At 37.4% G+C, this 21,526-nt stretch overlaps 1 protein-coding gene across 9 annotated transcripts in view; it reads left to right on the plus strand.

Moving 5' to 3' along the window:
• PPIG (peptidylprolyl isomerase G) overlaps positions 1 to 20,790 on the plus strand; it is a 53,045-nt gene extending 32,255 nt beyond the window's left edge. For 6 of the 9 annotated variants that reach the window (XM_055289637.2, XM_063644695.1, XM_063644691.1 and 3 more), the window contains 5 exons: positions 13,802 to 14,015; positions 14,798 to 14,965; positions 16,219 to 16,306; positions 19,138 to 19,274; positions 19,459 to 20,790. In XM_055289637.2, coding sequence (XP_055145612.1) covers positions 13,802 to 14,015; positions 14,798 to 14,965; positions 16,219 to 16,306; positions 19,138 to 19,274; positions 19,459 to 20,569 — 1,718 coding nt within the window. In that variant the 3' untranslated portion in view covers positions 20,570 to 20,790. The remainder of the gene's footprint in view (positions 1 to 13,801; positions 14,016 to 14,797; positions 14,966 to 16,218; positions 16,307 to 19,137; positions 19,275 to 19,458) is intronic. The other 3 variants (XM_063644694.1, XM_063644693.1, XM_063644692.1) reach the window with 1 other exon arrangement.
• Positions 20,791 to 21,526: the final 736 nt, after the last annotated feature.

Genomic DNA, 21,526 nt, shown 5'->3' on the forward strand with positions numbered 1-21,526 from the left:
TATCAGCTTAAGGAGATTTTGGGCTGAGACGATGGGGTTTTCCAAAGATACAATCATGTCATCTGCAAACAGAGACTGTTTGGCTTCCTGTCTTCCTATGTGAATACCCTTTATTTCTTTCTCTTGCCTGATTGCCCTGGCCAGAACTTTCAATACTACGTTGAATAGAAGAGGTGAGAGAGGGCATCCTTGTCTTGTGCCGTTTTCAAAGGGAATGCTTCCAGCTTTTGTCCATTCGGTATGTATTAGCTGTGAGTTTGTCATAAATAGCTCTTATTATTTTGAGATATGTTCCCTCAATACCTAGTTTATTGAGAGTTTTTAGCATGAAGGGCTGTTGAATTTTATCGAAGGCCTTTTACACATCTGTTGAGATAATCATGTGGTTTTTGTCACTGGTTCTGTTTATGTGATGGATTACGTTTATTGATTTATGTATGTTGAACTATTCTTGCATCCCAGAGGTGAAGCCGACTTAATCGTGGTGGATAAGCTTTCTGATGTGCTCTGGCTTCGGTTTGCCAGTATTTTATTGAGGATTTTCCCATCAATGTTCATCAGGGATATTGGCCTGAAATTTTCTTTTTTTGTTGTGTCTCTGCCAGGCTTTGGTATCAGGATGATGCTGGTCTCATAAAATGAGTGAGGGAGGAGTCCCCCTTTTTCTATTGTTTGGAATAGTTTCAGAAGGAATGGTACCAGCTCCTCTTTGTACCTCTGGTAGAATTCGGCTGTGAATCCATCTGGTCCTGGGCTTTTTTTGGTTGGTAGTCTATTAATTACTGCCTCAATTTTAGCATTCTTTATTGGTCTATTCAGGGATTCGACTTCTTCCTGGTTTAGTCTTGGAAGGGTGTGTGTGTCTAGGAATTTATCTCTTTCTTCTAGATTTTCTAGTGTATTTGTGTAGAGGTGTTTATAGTATTCTCTGATGGTAGTTTGTATTTCTGTGGGATCAGTGGTGATCTCCCCTTTATCATTTTTTATTGTGTCTATTTGATTCTTCTCTCTTTTCTTCTTTGTCTGGCTAGCAGACATCTAGCCAGAATCTATTTTGTTAATCTTTTCAAAAAACCAGCTCCTGGATTCATTGATTTTTTTTTTTTTTTTTTGAAGGGTTTTTTGTTTCTCTTATTTCCTTCGGTTCTGCTCTGATCTTAGGTATTTCTCGTCTTCTGCTAGCTTTTGAAATTTGTTTGCTCTTGCTTCTCTAGTTCTTTTAATTGTGATGTTAGGGTGTCCATTTTAGATCTTTCCTGCTTTCTCCTGTGGGCACTTAGTGCTATAAATTTCCCTCTACACACTGCTTTAAATGTGTCCCAGAGATTCTGGTACGTTGTGTCTTCATTCTCATTGGTTTCAAATAACTTCTTTATTTCTACCTTAATTTCATTATTTATCCGGTAGTCATTCAGGAGCAGGTTGTTTAGTTTCCATGTAGTTGTGTGGTTTTGAATGAGTTTCTTAATCCTGAGTTCTAATTTGATTGCACTGTGGCCTGAGAGACTGTTTGTTATGATTTCCATTCTTTTGCATTTGCTGAGAAATGTTTTACTTCCAATAATGTGGTCAATTTTTGAATAAGTGTGATGTGGTACTGAGAAGAATGTATATTCTGTTGATTTGGGGTGGAGAGTTCTGTACATGTCTTATTAGGTCTACTTGGTCCAGAGCTGAGTTCAAGTCCTGAATATCCTTGTTAATTTTCTGTCTCGTTGATCTAATATTGACAGTGGGGTGTTAAAGTCTCCCACTATTATTGTGTGGGAGTCTATGTCTCTTTGTAGGTCTCTAAGAACTTGCTTTATGAATCTGGGTGCTCCTGTATTGGTGCATATATGTTTAGGATAGTTAGCTCTTCTTGTTGAATTGATCCCTTTACCATTATGTAATGCCCTCTATTTTTGATTTTTTGAGGAGCCTTCATTCGGTTTTCTGATAATGGCTGTACTGATTTACATTCCCACCAACAGTTTACAAGAGTGTCCTTTTCTTCACATCCTCTCCCTTGTTTTTGTTCTTTGTTTTTTTATAATAGTCATTGTAACAGGTGTGAAGTGCTATCTCAATGTAGTTTTAATTTGCATTCCTTTGATGTTTAGTGACACTGAGCATTTTTGCCATATGCCTATTGGCCATTTGTATGTCTTCGTTTGAGAAATATCTCTTTAGGCTCTTTTCCCATTTTTAAATCAGGTTGTTTTCTTGCTGATGAGTTGTTTGCATTCCTTATATATTTTGGATATTAACCCATTGTCAGATGTATGGTTTGCAGATATTTTCTCCCATTCCAGAGGTTGTATCTTCACTCTGTTGATTGTTTCTTTGGCTGTGCCGAACCCTCTTAGTTTGATGTAATCCCTTTTGTCTATTTTTGGTTTTTGTTGCCTGTGGTTTTGGGGTCATATCCAGAAAAATCATTGCCCAAACCAATGTCATGGAGCTTTTTCCGTGTGTTTTCTTTTAGTGGTTTTACAGTTGCAAGTCTTATGTTTAAGTCATTAAACCATTTTTAGTTGATTTTTATATGCATTATAAGGGTCTGATTTTATTTTTTTACATGTGGATATCTAGTTTTTCCAGCACCGTTTATTGAAGAGACTGTCCTTTCCCCATTGTGTGTTCTTGGCAATTTTGTTTTTTTAACTGTTTTATCCTACTTCTCATTTTGTTCATTTACCATGAAGTCATTTAACTTTTTCTGATTATTAATTTGCAATAATCTGCCCTTTTGCTTCCACTGAGTTTTTTTTGTTGTTGTTTTTTGTTTGTTTTTTTAACTGTGGCTGTCTAAATAACCTAGTAAATAAATACTCTAGAGGAAGAGACTCCGGGGCTAGATGGCAATTCAAGAGAGGAAGATAGATTAGGAAACTTTAAGGGAATAAGCTATTTTTTATTTAAGCACTACTTAGATTCAGAAGCATCCTACATGTTTGAGAAACTTATTTAGACCAGAACATTTGATGCTAACATGACTAATTTGATATATTGTCTGAAATGGTAAGAACTTTAAGTATTTTAAGTCTTTATATTTGAAATATATGGCTGATACTATTTTATTACAGATAATGGGCTTGACATTCTAAAAGTAATGGAGTGAGATTACCTTCAAACCTGTATAGAAAGCAGTAAAACCTTAAACTCACTCTGTTCTTACTAATCTAGGGAATAATAATATCAGTAATCTAGTTTCTTAGAGTTAGCACATGTGAGAGTCATCTATAATGCTTTCTGATTCTCACAGTAACTCTATAGTATTATATATCCCTATTTTACAGACAAAGATAGTCAAGAAGATTAAGTTCTTTACTGTGTCAGGAAAAGAGACCTCAAACCCAAGTTCAAGAATTAGAGCTTTTTCTGTTATATGTTACTGACTCAGTAAAGTTTAAATGTCCTTAAAATTTATTAAGAATTGCCCTAAGTAGATCATTCTCATCTCGTCTTTTAGGTATACTGATTTCCTCTATAATATTTATAAATAGGTACATTTTGTTTTGTTTTAATTTTAAAACACCCGAGATGGACATAGAGAAGGCAAAATGATTATTTAAAAAAATTTTTTTTGTCTGCATTCCATTTTGAGTCTGCTAATTTTATTTTCTTCCATGTGATGTCAAATAAATATTTGCAGGTAAATTATTGCAATAAATTATTGCAAGTGTATGCTTCAGCTCCTGGGATTTCTAGATGTACATGAGACTGGCTATCCTTACTTACAAACAACAAGTGTAATATATGCCTTTTTTCTTGAAGATTCAGTAAAAAACAAGATGTTGAGAATCTTTGAGTAAGATTCTACAAATGCAATTATTTACATTAAAAAATACTAAAAAAAAAAAAAATGTGTAATGATGTTTGTTACTCTAAACCCTGAACCTACTGATGTTTAAACTTTAGAGTGTTTTTAGTACAGTAGGAATATTTTAGCTTAAGGCATTATTCTTCCCAAGTCATCTAGAAAATCTTCATCATTTATTCTCTACTTGACAACTAATTTTTTTTTTTTTTTTTTTTTTACATATTTTAGTCTTTAAGGACGCTTGTGTTAGGATCTGTTGCCTCCTTATAAAAGTTAAGTGGCCAGGTACGGTGGCTGACACCTGTAATCCCAGCACTTCGTGAGACTGAAGCAGGAGGATCGCTTGAGCCCAGGAGTTTCAGACCTGGGCAACATTGTGGGACTCTTCTCTACCAAAAAAAAAAAATTTTTTTTTTTTTTTTAAATTAACCGTCTGTAGTCCCTGCTACTTGGGAGGCTGAGGCAGGAGGATCACTTGAGCCCAGGAGTTCGAGGCTGTAGCCTGGGTGACAGAACAAGGCCCCGTCTCTAAAAAATATATAAGTAAATAAAGTTAAGGATGCTGTGTGGTTTATATATTCAGAAAGAGATTGAGGTAATAAAAGAGTTTTTGGCCAGGTGCTGGCTCACGCCTGTAATCCCAACACCTTGGGAGGCCGAGGTGGACGGATCACTTGAGGTCAGGAGGTCGAGACCAGCCTGGCCAACATGGTGAAACCCTGTCTCTACTAAAAATACAAAAAAAAAAAAGTTTGCATTTTAAACCATAAACAGTAATCATAGACTCTCTAATAAATTTGTTGTAAAGATTCTTTTGGTACTAAAAGGGCAGTACTTGAATATTTGCCTAAAGGAGGAAGTAAATGAATGTAGCTCTTTATATATTACTTACATCTTTATAATGTATTGTCATCTGAAGAAATAAATGATGGTTTTGCCCATGCCATTGGGGCCAGGAAGTTGTGCTAAAAATTGATGTAACATCCAACTGTATGTCCCTCAAACTCATGCTAACCTAGCACACCTTGCCCTTATCAGTTTCAGCAATCTGAGATTTGGCCCTTTATTAAGATGTATCTGCCCAGGAGTTTCTAAAAGGTCAGATGTGTTTTGAGCCAGACATCCAATGGCTACTCTGTTCTGGATCACACTGTGAAAAGAGGAAAAGATCTTTAGTTTAAAAACACACACTTGGGCCCCTGTTATTCCATAATCCTTCAGTTACCATTCAGAACATTGGTCAGAGTAGATTTTGTCATGCATCTTACATATAAGCAGAGCTGTATCTTACATCCACTTAGTAAGTTTGATGGCCTCCTTAAAATAATTAATTGGGAACAGTCAAAAAGCATTGTAACACTGTGGTATTTATCATCATTATATTTAAAACCTTGTATGAGAGATTTACACCTGTGTTTTTTAACTTCCTGAAAGAAAACAAAAGACTTCTGAAGAAATCTGACTGTCTTGGTCCATCTGTATATGGTCTTGGTGAGTCTGGGCAATCAATCTTCCTGGGCCTTTCTCTCTTTGCAATTTTGAGATTGGAGATCCTTCTTTTTGTGACTATTTGAGTGTGCCAGAGAAAATTCAAAGTGAAGGAGAGGCCGGGCACGGTGGCTCACGCTTGTAATCCCAGCACTTTGGGAAGCCGAGGTGGGCGGATCACAAGGTCAGGAGATCGAGACCATCCTGGTTAACACGGTGAAACCCCGTCTCTACTAAAAATACAAAAAATTAGCCGGGCGTGGTGGCGGGCGCCTGTAGTCCCAGCTACTCGGAGAGGCTGAGGCAGGAGAATGGCGTGAACCCGGGAGGCGGAGCGCGCAGTGAGCCGAGATCGCACCACTGCACTCCAGCCTGGGTGACAGAGCGAGACTCTGTCTCAAAAAAAAAAAAAAAAAAATCAAGGAGAAAAACTTTCCAGCAGATGCAGAGATGGAACACTGGAAGCTAATAAAAGCTGCATCCCCTGTAGAGGCTCAGCAAAGGGCTGTCAAAAGTCAGAGTGGAGGATAGAACACAGACCAGTACCTTGATTAAGATATTTCCTAGTTTTTCAGGAGCTGACGTGACCTCAGATCATGCTCTTCTCTTCAGAGTTCACTGCAGTTGTTAACCCATTTATGCCGGAGGTTGCAAGTTTTTTGTGTGAAAAATCAGATTTTGGCAATGACCTTGAGAAGTAGGATATACATAACTCCCACAAGCTTAGCGTACCAATAATGAAACTAAGAGATGAGAGGATTGCTATGTTACGTAGTACACAGAAACACAAGAACAGAGTTGTGACAACATGGCGGTAAGTAGTTGTATGAGAAGAAATGGCAGGAGGCAGATTGCCTGGCAATACAGAACAAACAGCACAATAGAGGAAGCAGCTGGTGAATCTTGTACTCAGGAGACAAGTGAACAGGAACACTAGAGATTCATTTCTATGGTGACAGGGTCCCATTTCAGTGTCCTTATTCTGAAAGTAATTTTGGCACTTTTATTAGAAAGGAGATGTTAAACTTAGAAACAGTTTAGGAGATGCGACCCATAATGTGAAATGAAATTGTCTAAAGACCATTTTAGGAGTACTTCTGTTCTTTATTTCAAATCTTATTTTGATGGTGATTTCAGAATTTCCTTCATTTTCAACATTTCAAGTGAAATTTATTGGTGTAAAATCTGTGGGTCTCAAATAAAAAACAAAGCAGCATTTTCTTACCTTAGGTTTTTATGAATAAAATATTCTGGAGTTATTTCTGGTTTTGTTTTGTTTTTTTGAGACAGTAGCTTGCTCTGTTGCCAGGCTGGAGTGCAGTGGTACAGTCATAGTTCACTGCAACCTTGAACTCCTGGGTTCAGGCAATCCTCGCACCTCAGCCTTCCAAATAGCTGGGACTACAGGTGTGCATTGCCACACCTGGCTAATTTTTGTATTTTTGGTGGACACAAGGTCTCACTATGTTGCCCAGGCGGGTCTCAAATTTCTGGTTCAAGCAATCCTTCTAACTCGACCTCCCAAAGTGCTGGGATTACAGGTATGAGCTATGGAATTTGGTTTTTAACCTTAATATTATACTAGTAAGTTAAATGACTAATTGATAAGGTTACATCACACCATACCCCCAAGTAAAGGTCAGTGAAAAAGTTTGGGAAATCATTCTACATAATAATAAGCAAACTGCATAATCTAAACTAATTAACCAGAAATGGCCCAAGTTGAAAGTGTTATTACTCTTTGTAATTCCTTTTCATCCGTTATGATTCTTAACTTGCATTGTGGCTTTTGCTTTTAGTACTATTTCATTTTACCTGAAGGATATTTAGATGCTTGTAAAAGAAACGCTGAAATCAATTTTGTGTAAGTAGTTAGGAAGTAAGGTTTTGTTTGTTTGTTTGTTTGTTTGTTTTTGAGATGGAGTCTCGTGCTGTCGCCCAGGCTGGAGTGCAGTGGTGCGTTCTCGGCTCACTGCAAGCTCCACCTCCCTGGTTCACGCGATTCTCCTGCCTCAGCCTCCCTAGTAGCTAGGACTACAGGCGCCTGCCACCACGCCCAGCTAATTTCTTTTTGTATTTTTAGTAGAGATGGGGTTTCACCGTGTTAGCCAGGATGGTCTCGGTCTTCTGACCTCATGATCTGCCTGCCTCAGCCTCCCAGAGTGCTAGAATTACAGGTATGAGCCACCATGCCCAGCCAGAAGTAGGTTTTTTGAAGAGTCAGCTGAAAACAACTGTTGCCGTATTTGGAATTTAAAATTTTAATTTGAAAATATTATAATTGAGAAATTATTGTATATATTTATGGTATACAGCGTGACGTTATGATACATGCATACAATGCAGAATGATTAAATCAAGCTATTTAACATAGCTGTCACCTCAAATACTATTTTTGTGGTCAGAAATTTGAAATTTACTATCTCAGGAATTTTGAAATGTACAATACGTTACTATTAACTGTTCTCACCATGCTATGAAAATAGATCTCAACAGGCCGGGCGCAGTGGCTCACGCTTGTAATCCCAGCACTTTGGGAGGCTGAGGCGGGCGGATCACGAGGTCAGGAGATCGAGACCACAGTGAAACCCAGTCTCTACTAAAAATACAAAAAAATTAGCCGGGCGTGGTGGCGGGCGCCTGTAGTCCCAGCTACTCGGAGAGGCTGAGGCAGGAGAATGGTGTGAACCCGGGAGGCGGAGCTTGCAGTGAGCCGAGATTGCGCCACTGCACTCCAGCCTGGGTGACAGAGCAAGACTCTGTCTCAAAAAAAAGAAAAAAAAGAAAATAGATCTCAACAAACTTATTCTTCCTGTCTTAACTAAAACTTTGTACCCTAAAAACTTAATACATTTATTTGGTTCGAAATTTAGAAAGTATAAAAGGATAATCTGTGAAAATCTCTATCCATGAGTTTCCATTCACACATTTTGTACATTATTCCGTGTGTGTGAATGTTGATCATGTAGAATGAATGTCCTAGAAATGGAATTGCCAGTTTACAGAGGTCGTGCATTTGTAATTGGTAGACACTGCTACCAGGATATAAGAGGATAAGTTGCCCTACACCCTGTATAAAACTACATATTATTGTAAACTCTTTCACCTTTGCCAGCCTAATGGATTTTTTTTTAACAAATGCTAGTTTCAATTAGCATTTCTCTGAGGAGTGTGATGTTAATGTCTCCTTAAGAGCTATTTATGTTTCTTTTTGTATGAACCGATTGTTGCTTCCTTTTCCCCCTATTATTTACCATTCTTTTGTTCTTCCTTTCTGAAGTTCAAGCCTCCTCCTGCTATTTCCTTTCTCTTTGGAGAACTTCCTGTAACCAGTTTTTTTTTTAAGGTTAGGTCTACTGGTGACAAATTATTCTAGTTTTCTGAAAATGTCTTTATTTCATCAGGGTTTAGGGGATGGTTTCAGGATGAAACTGTTCCACCTCAGATCATCAGGCATAAGCGTTTAATAAGGAGTGCTCAGCCTAGATCCCTCATATGCACACTTCACAATAGGGTTTGTGCTCTTCTGAAAATCTAATGCCTTCACTGATCTGACAGGAGGTGGAGCTCCAGTGGTAGGGCTTGCTTGCCTGCCACTCACCTTCTGCTGTGTGACCTGGTTCCTAACAGGCTGCGGATCAGTACCAGGGACCATGGCTCTTCATCTCCATGTTCTGACATTACATTGACTATGTATGTCGGTATACTGTTCAGTTAAATATTACTTGTGACTTTGAGAAGGATACAGTTTCAATCATATCCTCAATATGCCTTAATCATATTTTAAAATTTAGGTTAACACACATTCTGAAACTCAAGCCACAGTCTTACAGAATCAATATTGATATTGTGAAATCTCCCAATTTTTTGCCTTTTTACCCTTCTGTCCTTTAATGCCATCTCTTTCTCAATTATTTTCTCTCATTTTTTTTTCTGAGCGGACTTAAACAAAAAGGAATGTAAATTTGCCAAATATCAAAAGAGAGGAACTTTATATTTTTTATTTTTTTGAAACGGAGTCTCAGTCTGTTTCCCAGGCTGGAGTGCAGTGACGCAATCTCAGTTCACTGCAACCTCCGCCTCCTGGTTCAAGAGATTCTCTGCCTCAGCCTCCCAAGTAGCTGGGATTACAGGTACCGTTTACCACACTCAGCTAATTTTTGTATTTTTAGTAGAGATAGGGGTTCACCATGTGGGCCAGGCTGGTCTCGAACTCCTGACTTCAGGTGTTCTGCCTGCTTTGGCCTTCCAAAGCGCTGGGATTATATGAGCCACCACTCTCCACTGAACTTTTTAATCTTAGAGCTTTTTTATTTGTTAAATCGCAACAGAGTCTCACTCTGTTGCCCAGGCTGGAGTGCAGTGGTGCAATCTCAGCTCACTGCAACCTCTGCCTCCCAGTTCAAGTGATTCTCTTGCCTCAGCCTTCCGAGTAGCTGGAAGTACAGGTGCCCATCACCATACCTGGTTAATTTTTGTATCTCTAGTAGAGGCAGGGTTTCACCATGTTGGCCAGGCTGGTCTCGAACTCCTGGCTTCAGGTGATCTGCCTGCTTTGGTATCCCAAAGTGCTAGGATGACAGGTGTGAGCCACCACCATGCCTGGCCTATTTTCCTCTTATAGTTAATGTTTTCTGATTCTCGGGCAGATTATATTCCTATAAAAACAGTTATAAATCTCTTTCTGGCCTTCCATTTCATTTATTTACTTTGAGAAGGAGTCTCGCTTTGTCTCCCAGGCTGGATTGCAGTGGTGCAATCTTGGCTTACTGCAGTCTCCACCTTTGGGGTTCAAGCAATTCTCGTACCTCAGCCTCCCTAGTAGCTGGGATTACGCGTGTGCACCACCACACCTGGCTAATTTTTGTATTTTTAGTAGAGACAGTTTTGCCATGTTGGCCAGGCTGGTCTCGAACTCCTGACCTCAACCGATCCACTAGCCTTGGCCTCCCAAAGTGGTGGGATTACAGGCATGAGCCACTGCACTCGGACTTTTCATTTCATCATGTTACCTTGCTTCACTAGAATGTTTTCTTCAAAAGTGATATGTAAATTAAATAATTGTTTATGAAATGTATTTAATACACTTGGTAAGTGGGCTTGCTGTTGTGTGGTATGGTTTTTTGTTGTTGTTGTTTTGGAGACAGGTTCTCACTCTGTTCCCCAGGCTAGAATGCAGTGGTGCGATCATGGCTCACTGCAGCCTCGACCTCCCAGGCTCAAGTGATTCTCCCCACTCAGCCTCCCAAAGTGCTGGGCTTACAGGCATGAGAAGCCATGCCCCTAGCCAGTGGGCTTGCTTTTTTTTTTTTTTTTTTTTTTGAGACGGAGTCTCGCTCTGTCGCCTAGGCTGGAGTGCAGTGGCGCAATCTCAGCTCACTGCAAGCTCTGCCTCCCGGGTTCACGCCATTCTCCTGCCTCAGCCTCTCCGAGTAGCTGGGACTACAGACGCCCGCCACCACACCTGGCTTGCTTTTAAAGTAAATCAACTGTGATGTATTTCTCATAGGAAAGAATCTCAGTGCAAAATAAATAGAAATCAGAACTGATGATTAAAGCTTTGTTAATTGTGGGGTAAAGAGTTACCATATTTTAACAAGTATATTTTATGTTTAAGTGTAGTATTTTTATTTTCTTGCACAATTTTATGTTTTTATTTCATTATGAATTTATTTTCTTTGTTAGATTTCCTGAAAACTTGGTTTTTTCCCCCTGCATATCCCTCAGGTTTTTTAGTTTAGCATATATAAGTAGATTTTTCAGGTTATATGTTTTTTCATACCCACTCTGTCTCACCAGCAGCATTGGTATTGGATTCAGGTTAACAGTTGGGCTCATGAGACAAAATTAGCTTCACCAGGCACTAAGGTTACTTACCCTTAAGAAAGGATATAGGGCAGGAAACGGCATGGCTGGTACATCAACAGCATAGAGGCGCTCTCATGATTTCCAGGCACAGCTTGCATATATCCCAAACATCTCACACTTGATAATGTACATGTTCCTTAGAAACACAACTGGGTAAGGAAGGATTATCTTAGTTCAGTGAAGCCATTACATCTACGGTCTCTTCAGCTTTTATACCTTGTTCCCATTCTCAAGTGCAGCAACATCTCATCAGTACTAGAAAAGCAATCTGCACAGTGAACCAGAAGTGCTTGGTCAAATACAAGTAACTTCAGCCAGATTTTCATGTATCTTGGGTTTAATATATTCCTATAAATTATCAGTTACAAATTTCTAGGATGATTCCGGCACAGCAGCACATGTGCCTGTAGTCCTAGCTACTCAGGAGGCTGAGATAAAGAGGATTACTTGAGCCCAGGAGTTTGAGGCCAGCCTGTGCAACATAGCAAGACCCCATCTTCATAAATAAAAAGGCTAGGCATGGTAGCCCACACCTGTAATCCCAACACTTACGGAGGTTGAGGCAGGAGGATCCCTTGAGCCCAGGAGTTCGAGACTAGCCTAGGCAACATAGGGAGAACTTGTCTCTACAAAAATAAAAATAAAAATTATAAAAATTAGCAAGGCATGGTGGCATACACCTGTGTTCCTAGTTACTCAGGAGGCTGAGACAGAAGTATCACTTTGAGCCTGGGAGGTGAACACTGCAATGAGCTATGATCTGCACTCTAGCCTGGGCAACAGAGCAAGACCCTGTCTCCAAAAAAAAAAAAAAAAAAAAAAAAAAAAAGGCAAGGATAAATTTGCCAAATATCAAATCTTCAGATGTTCCTGAGGCTAAGGTGGGGCTAAAGGAAAGGTCACAAATCAGCTGTTAACCCTTTCAACTAAGGTTCTGTAACCAGACAGCCAACAGATAATCCAAAGATATATTTTCTTTGTTTTCCTTGACTTTTTATTATGGAACATACTAATTTATACACAAGTGAATAAAATAGTATAACAAACACTTGTTCTTTACCTAGCTTCAGGAGTTTATTTATGGCCAATCTTGTTTTACCCATCACTAGCTACTTTTCCCTTTCTTACTATTTTGAAACAAATTCCAGGCATAATATTTTATCAATAAACGTTATTTCTAAAAGATGATTCTTAAAAACAATACCATAATGATACACACATACACATTCCTAAATATAAAAAATCCTGACAGTGTTCTGATTGTAATTGTTTCATTAATGTTAATTAATTTTTTGTTGTGTGAATCAATCCAAATAAAGTTGAGACATTGAAATTGGTCTTGTAAGTTGTGTTTTGTTTTTTAATAAATTCTCTCACCATCTTGTTTTATGTTTCCTTGAAATGTATTTCTCAGAAAAGGTAGGTCATTTGTCATGTAGCATTTTCTGTAATTGAACATACTGGATTTTACTAATTGAGTACTTACTATGTTATGTAATGTTGATCAGATGCAGTTGTGACTTGAAGAAATTCCTTTTAATGAAAACAGGAGTCACACAGGACAAGCTGTCTCTGTGTTCTGCAGCAGCCATGGGTTATCAGTGCCTCACAAGAAGTTGTAAAACAATGATATTTTAACACTATAATTTCTTTTTCATTAATTCCTGGAATGCTGCTGACAAAGAGCTATTTCCCTTCATCTATTTCATTAGCCAGTGGTGCAGTTTGTACCAGAAAGGCAGGATAAATGCTTTATACTTTATGAGTATCACTATGAACTAATGTATTTCTAATACAATCTGATACATCTCAATTTATTGTAGTTCTCATCTATATATCAATATTGTCCCATCTTTGGCCCCGGTTAGCCTCTTCAAATCCACCATGATTTGAATGAGTATACCTTTAGATAGGTCAAGCTCCTCCCAATTTGTAGTATCTTCTTCTAATTTTTGTTATATTACACCTTGTAGCTTCACTTATTTATATTAATTGACTGATCCTTTAAACTCTGAGGTTTTTTTTACCCTTTTTAAAGTTACTGCTTCCTTAACTGAAATAAAATTTCAATTTAAAATGACTTTTTGTAGAGTCCCCAAAACGTTCTATTCATCATGGGCAATTGACTTCCCTCTGTTATGAGTCTCCTCTTGAGCTAAATTTCTTAATTATTAGAAGACTGCTTGGGCATTGAAATATAAGCCCATGCCAATGAAATCCATTTCTTATCTCTCCATGTTTCTGTAAAGCAGTTTTTCTGTTATTTCCCTGCACTAGTTCTGCCAATCTTGATAATAAGAGGAAAAGTGGAAAACTACAAGATTAGAACGTGGGACTCTTCATTGTTATTCTGTGCTTTTAAAAAAATTTCTTATTCAGATGTTTGCTGATATTAGTTTAGCATTTTAGACTCACCTATTTTTTAAAGTTCTTTGGATTAATAGATACAACTTTGACCAGTGAATTCTGGAGATCTGGATTCTAATCCTGAGTCTTGACTCCTTTCCTGTACTTTCCAGTTCACATAGCTGGATGATCTAAGTGCTAAATACTGAACTTAGAATCTGCAGAAAATTTAAATCTCCTTCCACAAAGTTTGTCTAAAAATTGTTGATCAAAACCTTTTTGTTTTTATTAAAGTTAAGAAAGAAGAAAAGAAAAGGCATAAATCATCATCATCTTCCTCCTCCTCATCTAGTGACTCAGATAGCTCAAGTGATTCTCAGTCCTCTTCTGATTCCTCTGATTCTGAAAGTGCTTCTGAAGAGAAATCAAAGAAAAGAAAAAAGAAACATCGGAAAAATTCCCGAAAACACAAGAAAGAAAAGAAGAAGCGAAAGAAAAGCAAGAAGAGGTCTTAATTTTACTTTTCTAATGCTAGCTTTATATTCTGATTCCCTTTTTGTAAATAAATCTGTTAGAATTTTGGGTCAATTACATGAAACTGTTAAAATAGTTAGAAATATAGCATGGAGCATAAGACTTTTGATATTCCACAGTCTATAGATTAAATTTTGGGTACGTTCATTTTCTTTTGAAACAAAACCTATCAGTTCATTTTTCTGTGTACTCAATGAAATGATGGCTTTAGTGTGTTACAGATTTGTGTGTTTTATAGGAGGATTATGGGATTTATGAAAATTGCAGAAAACCACCAATTGTTTTTCCTATTTTCAGTAGCAGTTCCCTTTGCTCTTATGATAGCATAAGGGTAGAAAGCAGATAATGTCAGCGTATTTTACTTTCTTTTCCATTTTGTTTGAAATAATCTGTGTTTGTACTAAAACTTGTCTTCATCTGCCTATGCCTCAAATGCAATTAATTTCTTTACCCATGTTTTAAAGTATTTTAAATTTATCAGAGTGCATTGCTCACATAGTTTCATATTTTTTATCCATTTTGTAGGAAAATATTTTTTGAGAGTGTGATAATCGAAACGTTTTGTTTTGTTTGTTTTTTGATTGGTTAGTTGGTTTGTCAGAGGAATAGAAGATTTTTCCCATGCGATCACATCTTTGGTAAGGACAGGATGTTTATATTATAGTGATATAAAGGAAAGAAATACTAACAATTGGATACTTCCGTAAGGATATAATAACCAACTGTAACTTGTTTTGTGTGTTTCTGTCTGTTAAGTGCATCTAGTGAGAGTGAAGCTGAAAATATTGAAGCACAACCCCAATCTACTGTCCGTCCAGAAGAGATCCCTCCTATACCTGAAAATAGATTCCTAATGAGAAAAAGTCCTCCTAAAGCTGATGAGAAGGAAAGGAAAAACAGAGAGAGAGAAAGAGAAAGAGAGTGGTATGTGAATGTGTATATTTTGTCTTACATGGTTTACCATAGAACTTTTCTTTTTAAAAAGTTATTTATTTTAAACAAGATTTAATTGGCGACCTTGTCCCAAGATTGAAATCTTTTTTATAAAAGATTTTATAAAATGTTCTTCCGCAAAGTTCTTTTTTGCCAACCACATAACTAGAAAGGGAAATTGACTTAAATTACAAGTAGATTCTGAAGTAAAATTACACATAATAAACACTAATACAAAAAAGAGATGTTAAGCAGCATTCCAAGCCAATAACAAGATGCTGTTTAACCAGTAAAACATGATAGTGTTTTATAGTGTTATTCGTGTACATTAAACTCTTAAGCAAGTAAGAACCTTGGTTTTTCAGTTTGTCTAATAGGAAAAAAGTGCTGTTTTCCTTACTTGGTTTACAATATTGTAATAAAAATTGATGTCATGTTCAAATCCTGAAAAAAGTTTACTACTTAAATCTACATTATTAATATCTGTAATGCTAATGGTTCTTTATCAGTCATTTTAATAACTATGTCCAGGCTGGGCGCAGTGGCTCACGCCTGTAATCCCAGCACTTTGTAATCCCAGCACTTTGGGAGGCTGTGGTGGGCAGATCACGAGGTCAAGAGATGGAGACCATCCTGGCTAACACGGTGAAACCCCGTCTCTACTAAAAATACAAAAAATTAGCTGGGTGTGGTGGTGGGCGCCTGTAGTCCCAGCTACTCAGGAGGCTGAGGCAGGAGAATGGCATAAGTAAACCCGGGAGGTGGAGCTTGCAGTGAGCCAAGATCACGGCACTGCACTCCAGCCTGAGTGACAGAGTGAGACTCCATCTCAAAAATAATTAATAATAATAATATGTCCAAAAGTAGAAAAAATAATATTGAAATCTTTCTCTTAGTTATGATCAGAAATACATTGTCATAATACAAATAATAAAATTCTTGGCCAGACATAGTGGCTCACACATATAATCCCAGCACTTTGGGAGGCCAAGGTGGGCAGATCACTTGAGCCACCACGCCCAGCTAATTTTTTGTATTTATACTGGAGACGGGGTTTTACTGTGTTAGCCAGGATGGTCTCGATCTCCTGACCTCATGATCCGCCCACCTCGGCCTCCCAAAGTGCTGGGATTACAGGCATGAGCCACCGCTCCCGGCCCAGATTCATTTTTATTAAAGTAACATGTCTGGCCAACAGAAGTTTTTTAAAAAAATGTGTTAACTTTCTCTTTGCTTCCTTCTAGTAATCCACCTAACTCCCAGCCTGCTTCATACCAGAGACGACTTTTAGTTACTAGATCTGGCAGGAAAATTAAAGGAAGAGGACCAAGGGTAGGTGATTCTTTCCCCAGAGATCTTCACAATATTGCATTTGTCTTCCTTAAATAATTTTAGGGTGTTTCTTAAATATTATTTTAATGTGCAAGTAACTAAAATTTAGGGGAGATGCAGGCATTAAATTATATATTCTCTTTCTTAAGCAGCTTCTGTATGTTGGTACTTCCCAACAGAAAATCCATGAGATATGAATAGATTTTACATTTACATGGTATAAAATGGGATCTTGGTCTTTCTTGTCTCCCTTGTTACTTTGCAATCACTGTATCTCTATTCTTCTTAAAAATAAATAAAAATTAACCTTATTCTTGTATTTTATTCTTTTTTATTTACTAGAGTGTCCTCATCAGAATTTAAATATCTTGTGCTTTCAAAACTTTATAGAAACTTGGCTACACTTTTCTGTCTTAGGTCTTCACTTCCTACTTATTCCTCAAGCATTTTAGTTGTCTTCCACTACCGTTGTTCTGCTGAAAACAGCACTTGATACATAATTAGCTCCATGTCACAAATTCCAGTGGATGCTTTTTAGTCTTCATCTTAATCTTGCTCCTTGTAATATTCTTTCCACTTTTTTTTTTTTTTTGAGATGGAGTCTCAATCTGTTGTCCAGGCTGGAGTGCCGTGGCATGATCTCGGCTCGCTGCAACCTCTGCCTCCCAGGTTCAAGCAGTCCTTCTGCCTCAGCTCCCCCTAGTAGCTGGGATTACAGGCACATGCCACCATGCCTGGCTAATTTTTGTATTTTTAGTAGATATGGGGTTTCACCATGTTGGCCAGGCTGGTCTCAAAACTCCTGACCTCAGGTGATCCACTTGCCTGAGACAGGGTCTCACTTGTCACCCATGCTGGAGTGCAGTGGTACAATCAAGGATCACTGCAGCCTCAACCTTCCAGTCTCAAGCAATCCTCCTACCTCAACCTCCCAAGTATCTGGGACTACAGGTGTGCACCACCACATCTGGCTAATTTTTGTATTTTTTTGTAAAAATGGGGTTTCGTCATGTTGCCCAGACTGGTCTTGAATTCCTGAGCTCAAGCAATCTGCCTGCCTCAGCCTCCCAAAGTCCTGGAATTAACAGGCATGAGCCACCGTGTCCAGCCATTTACCTAACCTTTAAATACTGTAGTACCTCAGGGTTCCCATTCAACTCTTCTCACACTGCATATACTCCTTGAGCAATCTCATGACTCCCATGGCTGGTAACTCAAATTTTTGTCTGCATTTTTCAGCTCCAAAGACTCATTTGACTAATGAGTACCTCACACTCGGTTTTTACGAAGTTGAGGACAAGCTCTTCCTCTTCAAATCTGAACCTTCTTTAGGTTACTGATTTTAGTGACTGGCACCACCACCTGTGCAGTTCCTTCCCAAGAATAATCTGATTCTCCCCTTTCGGTTTATACCTTAGCTATGCAAGTAACTTAACTATGGTAAGATACATGAATATATCTTACCCATCACCAAATACTGTCATTTCTGCCTCCAAAATATTCAGAAATCCATGTTTTTCAAGCTTTACCCCTGCTATGTTAATTGAGCTCCATCATTGTCTGAGCTGTCGATTTTGATAGCTCTCAATTTTTTAAATCTCAGTACCTCTTTCATGTTAAAAATTACTGAGGACCCAAAAGAACTTTTGTTGGTGTGGGTTATATCTGTCAATATTTACTCTTTTAGGAATTAGTACTGAGAAATACTGAAAACATAAGAATATATAAGCACACCTTCCATTAGCTGTGAAAGTAATGATATCAAAACATGTAAACTGAATAACCCTATTGTATGATAAAGAATGAAAATGGAAAAGGCAAATATTGTGATATTATTATGAAAATAGTTTTGACCCCCGAGTCTGTAGATCCTAGATCCCACTTTGAGATTCACTGTCTAATCTTTTTTTTTAAATAGTAGCCAGAATTGTCATTTAAAAATGAAAGTCTGATTTTTGTGCCACTCCTTTACCATTGATCTTAGGGTAAATCCAAAATAACTATGATGGCCTATGGCACTTCACAGAACCTAGTCCTTGCTTACCTCATCAATGTTATGTAGTACTACTTTCCCTTGCAATTTTTAGCTTTGGCCATATTTGGTCTGTCTTCTCATCATTTCTAAAGCATGCTATGTTTCTTCTTAACTCAGAACCTTCCTGTCAGCATCTTTTCCCTTTTCCTTTTATGCCCATTCTATTATAGCTGCATATATGTTTAACATATGTAATTATATGTTCATTCACATGCTCTCCAGGTCCTGTAGAATATAAGTTCCAGGAAAGCACACTCATATCTTGGCTCACTAATGTTCTCTCAGTATGTAGTAGAGTGTTTGGTCATCCTAAGGGTTGCATAAGCGAACATCTACACATTTACTCTGTTTTCCCCACAATATGAGAAATATTTGCTTTGAAATATTAAGTATATATAACATTTAGATTGGAACTTGGCAACTTATAAGTTGCTCTAGCATTACTTGGATAGGACTCTTCCATGGAGCAGACATGTATGGCTAGCAGCTAAAGTTTTTGTGATTAATGTTTCTTGGAATTTGCAACATGACAACTTAAGTTTCTCTGCCTCATTGATTTCCTACATGAAAATTGGGAAATTTTAGTAATTTTCAGGGCATAGAAATATCAGATGTTTTATTTTAACCTAGAAACATATACTTTTAAGCTACTGTTGTAATGCTTTTTATATATTTTTTATTTTGTACCCCTTACTACCTCCTGGCCCTCACCCCGGTACTTCCCTCCCTCCCAGCACCCATGTGAGTCCCTCTATACTTTTATACATTAATTTTTCCCCATTTTAATTTCCTTTAGCGTTATCGAACTCCTTCCAGATCCAGATCAAGGGATCGTTTCAGACGTAGTGAGACTCCTCCACATTGGAGGCAAGAGATGCAGAGAGCTCAAAGAATGAGGGTATCAAGTGGTGAAAGATGGATCAAGGGGGATAAGTAAGATTTAACTATTATTATTTCAAATGTAATGATAAGTATTCGTTTTTACTATTACACATAAAGTTATTGTCGTTTTAATTATTGCTGAATACCTTAAGAAAAGTAGAATATCATTTTAGCTAATAATATCTACAATTCTTTTCCTAATAACATTTCCCGAATTCTTTTTCTTATTTTTTAGGAGTGAGTTGAATGAAATAAAAGAAAATCAGAGAAGTCCAGTTAGAGTAAAAGAAAGAAAAATAACAGATCATAGGAATGTATCTGAGAGTCCAAACAGAAAAAATGACAAGGAGAAGAAAGTTAAAGACCATAAATCTAACAGCAAAGAGAGAGACATCAGAAGAAATTCAGAAAAAGATGATAAATATAAAAACAAAGTGAAGAAAAGGGCCAAATCTAAAAGTAGGAGTAAGAGCAAAGAGAAATCAAAGAGTAAAGAAAGAGATTCAAAACATAATAGACATGAAGAAAAGAGGATGAGGTCAAGGAGTAAAGGAAGGGATCATGAGAATGTTAAAGAAAAAGAAAAGCAGTCTGATTCTAAAGGAAAAGATCAGGAAAGGAGTAGAAGTAAAGAGAAGTCTAAACAGTTAGAATCAAAGAGTAATGAGCATGATCACAGTAAAAGTAAGGAAAAGGATAGACGCGCACAATCCAGGAGTAGAGAATGTGATATAACTAAAGGTAAACACAGTTATAATAGCAGAACAAGAGAACGAAGCAGAAGTAGGGACAGAAGCAGAAGAGTGCGATCAAGAACCCATGACAGAGATCGCAGCAGAAGCAAGGAGTACCATAGATACAGAGAACAGGAATACAGGAGAAGAGGACGGTCACGAAGCCGAGAGAGAAGAACAACACCAGGAAGATCAAGAAGTAAAGATAGGAGGAGAAGGAGGAGGGACTCACGGAGCTCAGAGAGAGAAGAAAGTCAAAGCAGAAACAAAGAAAAATACAGAAACCAAGAGAGTAAGAGCTCACACAGAAAAGAAAATTCTGAGAGTGAGAAAAGAATGTACTCTAAAAGTCGTGATCATAATAGCTCAAATAACAGCAGGGAAAAAAGGGCTGATAGAGATCAAAGTCCCTTCTCAAAAATAAAACAAAGCAGTCAGGACAATGAATTAAAGTCCTCCATGTTGAAAAATAAGGAGGATGAGAAGATCAGATCCTCAGTGGAAAAAGAAAACCAAAAATCAAAAGGTCAAGAAAATGACCATGTACATGAAAAAAATAAAAAATTTGATCATGAATCAAGCCCTGGAACAGATGAAGACAAAAGCGGATGAGTGAGTTATATAAACTTACTTCCATTCTGTTTCAGATTTTAAGTTTAAGAGACTTGCTAATGAATGTCCTTTATGTTGTTTTCCTTTTCATTGTTTTTGGGTTGTTTTATGTTTGTCCTTTTTTTTCTTAATGTGGATTTCATTGAGTTGATTTTTTGATAATCTGCAATCTGGATAATTTGTACTGCTAAAGTTTTAATAAACTTGAAATGAGAAAAACACTTTGGTGTAGTACTGTGTGCTGTGTTTAACTATTTTATGTATGCATTACTGTGTTGCAACAATTAGCCAATAGCATCCTAATTTGTTTAGTCAGCCATTTGGTTGCAATGGTTGCAATGCATTGTTGTACAAAAGCTTGTGTTTCTCATGATTAAAGTAACTTTAGAAGCCACTAGAAGACATCTTGTATAGATTTTCTGATTGCGTTATAAATAGAGGTTTGCAGCGCTTTCTTTTAATTATACAGAAGCAGGGTCCTAATAACCTGAGATCTTACATCATCACTTTTGATTTTATAGTAATTTGTGCTTTAAAATAGATGTATTTATATTGCACTTCATACTCTATTCTTTATAGTTCGAGCCATAGCTTGTTTCCTATTAATGCTTTTCCTGTCTAGTTGTGTTTTACTTAACTGCCTATAAAAATCATAAGAGTAATTATTTTCAGTTGATGTACTGATTGAGCTTGAGTTGCTGTTATACAGCATTTGACAGGAACTATACCTTGGAAAATCAGATTGTGATTCTCAATTCTGTGTTGCTTTTGGTTTGAAGAGTTTTGGGAACGTTTTAATTATTAATTACCCTTCTCTAAAATTAAAAAAAAAAGCTTTTCTCATTAAAACATATCATTTGTGCAGGTCCTTAAGCTATACAGATTCTAAAAATTGTTAGTATTGAGACATTAACTTCTAAGATTTCTCTTTTTTGGCCTCCAACCTATATAGAGTTG

Source organism: Symphalangus syndactylus, chromosome 8 (genome assembly GCF_028878055.3).
Source record: "Symphalangus syndactylus isolate Jambi chromosome 8, NHGRI_mSymSyn1-v2.1_pri, whole genome shotgun sequence".
Lineage (NCBI taxonomy): Eukaryota > Metazoa > Chordata > Mammalia > Primates > Hylobatidae > Symphalangus > Symphalangus syndactylus.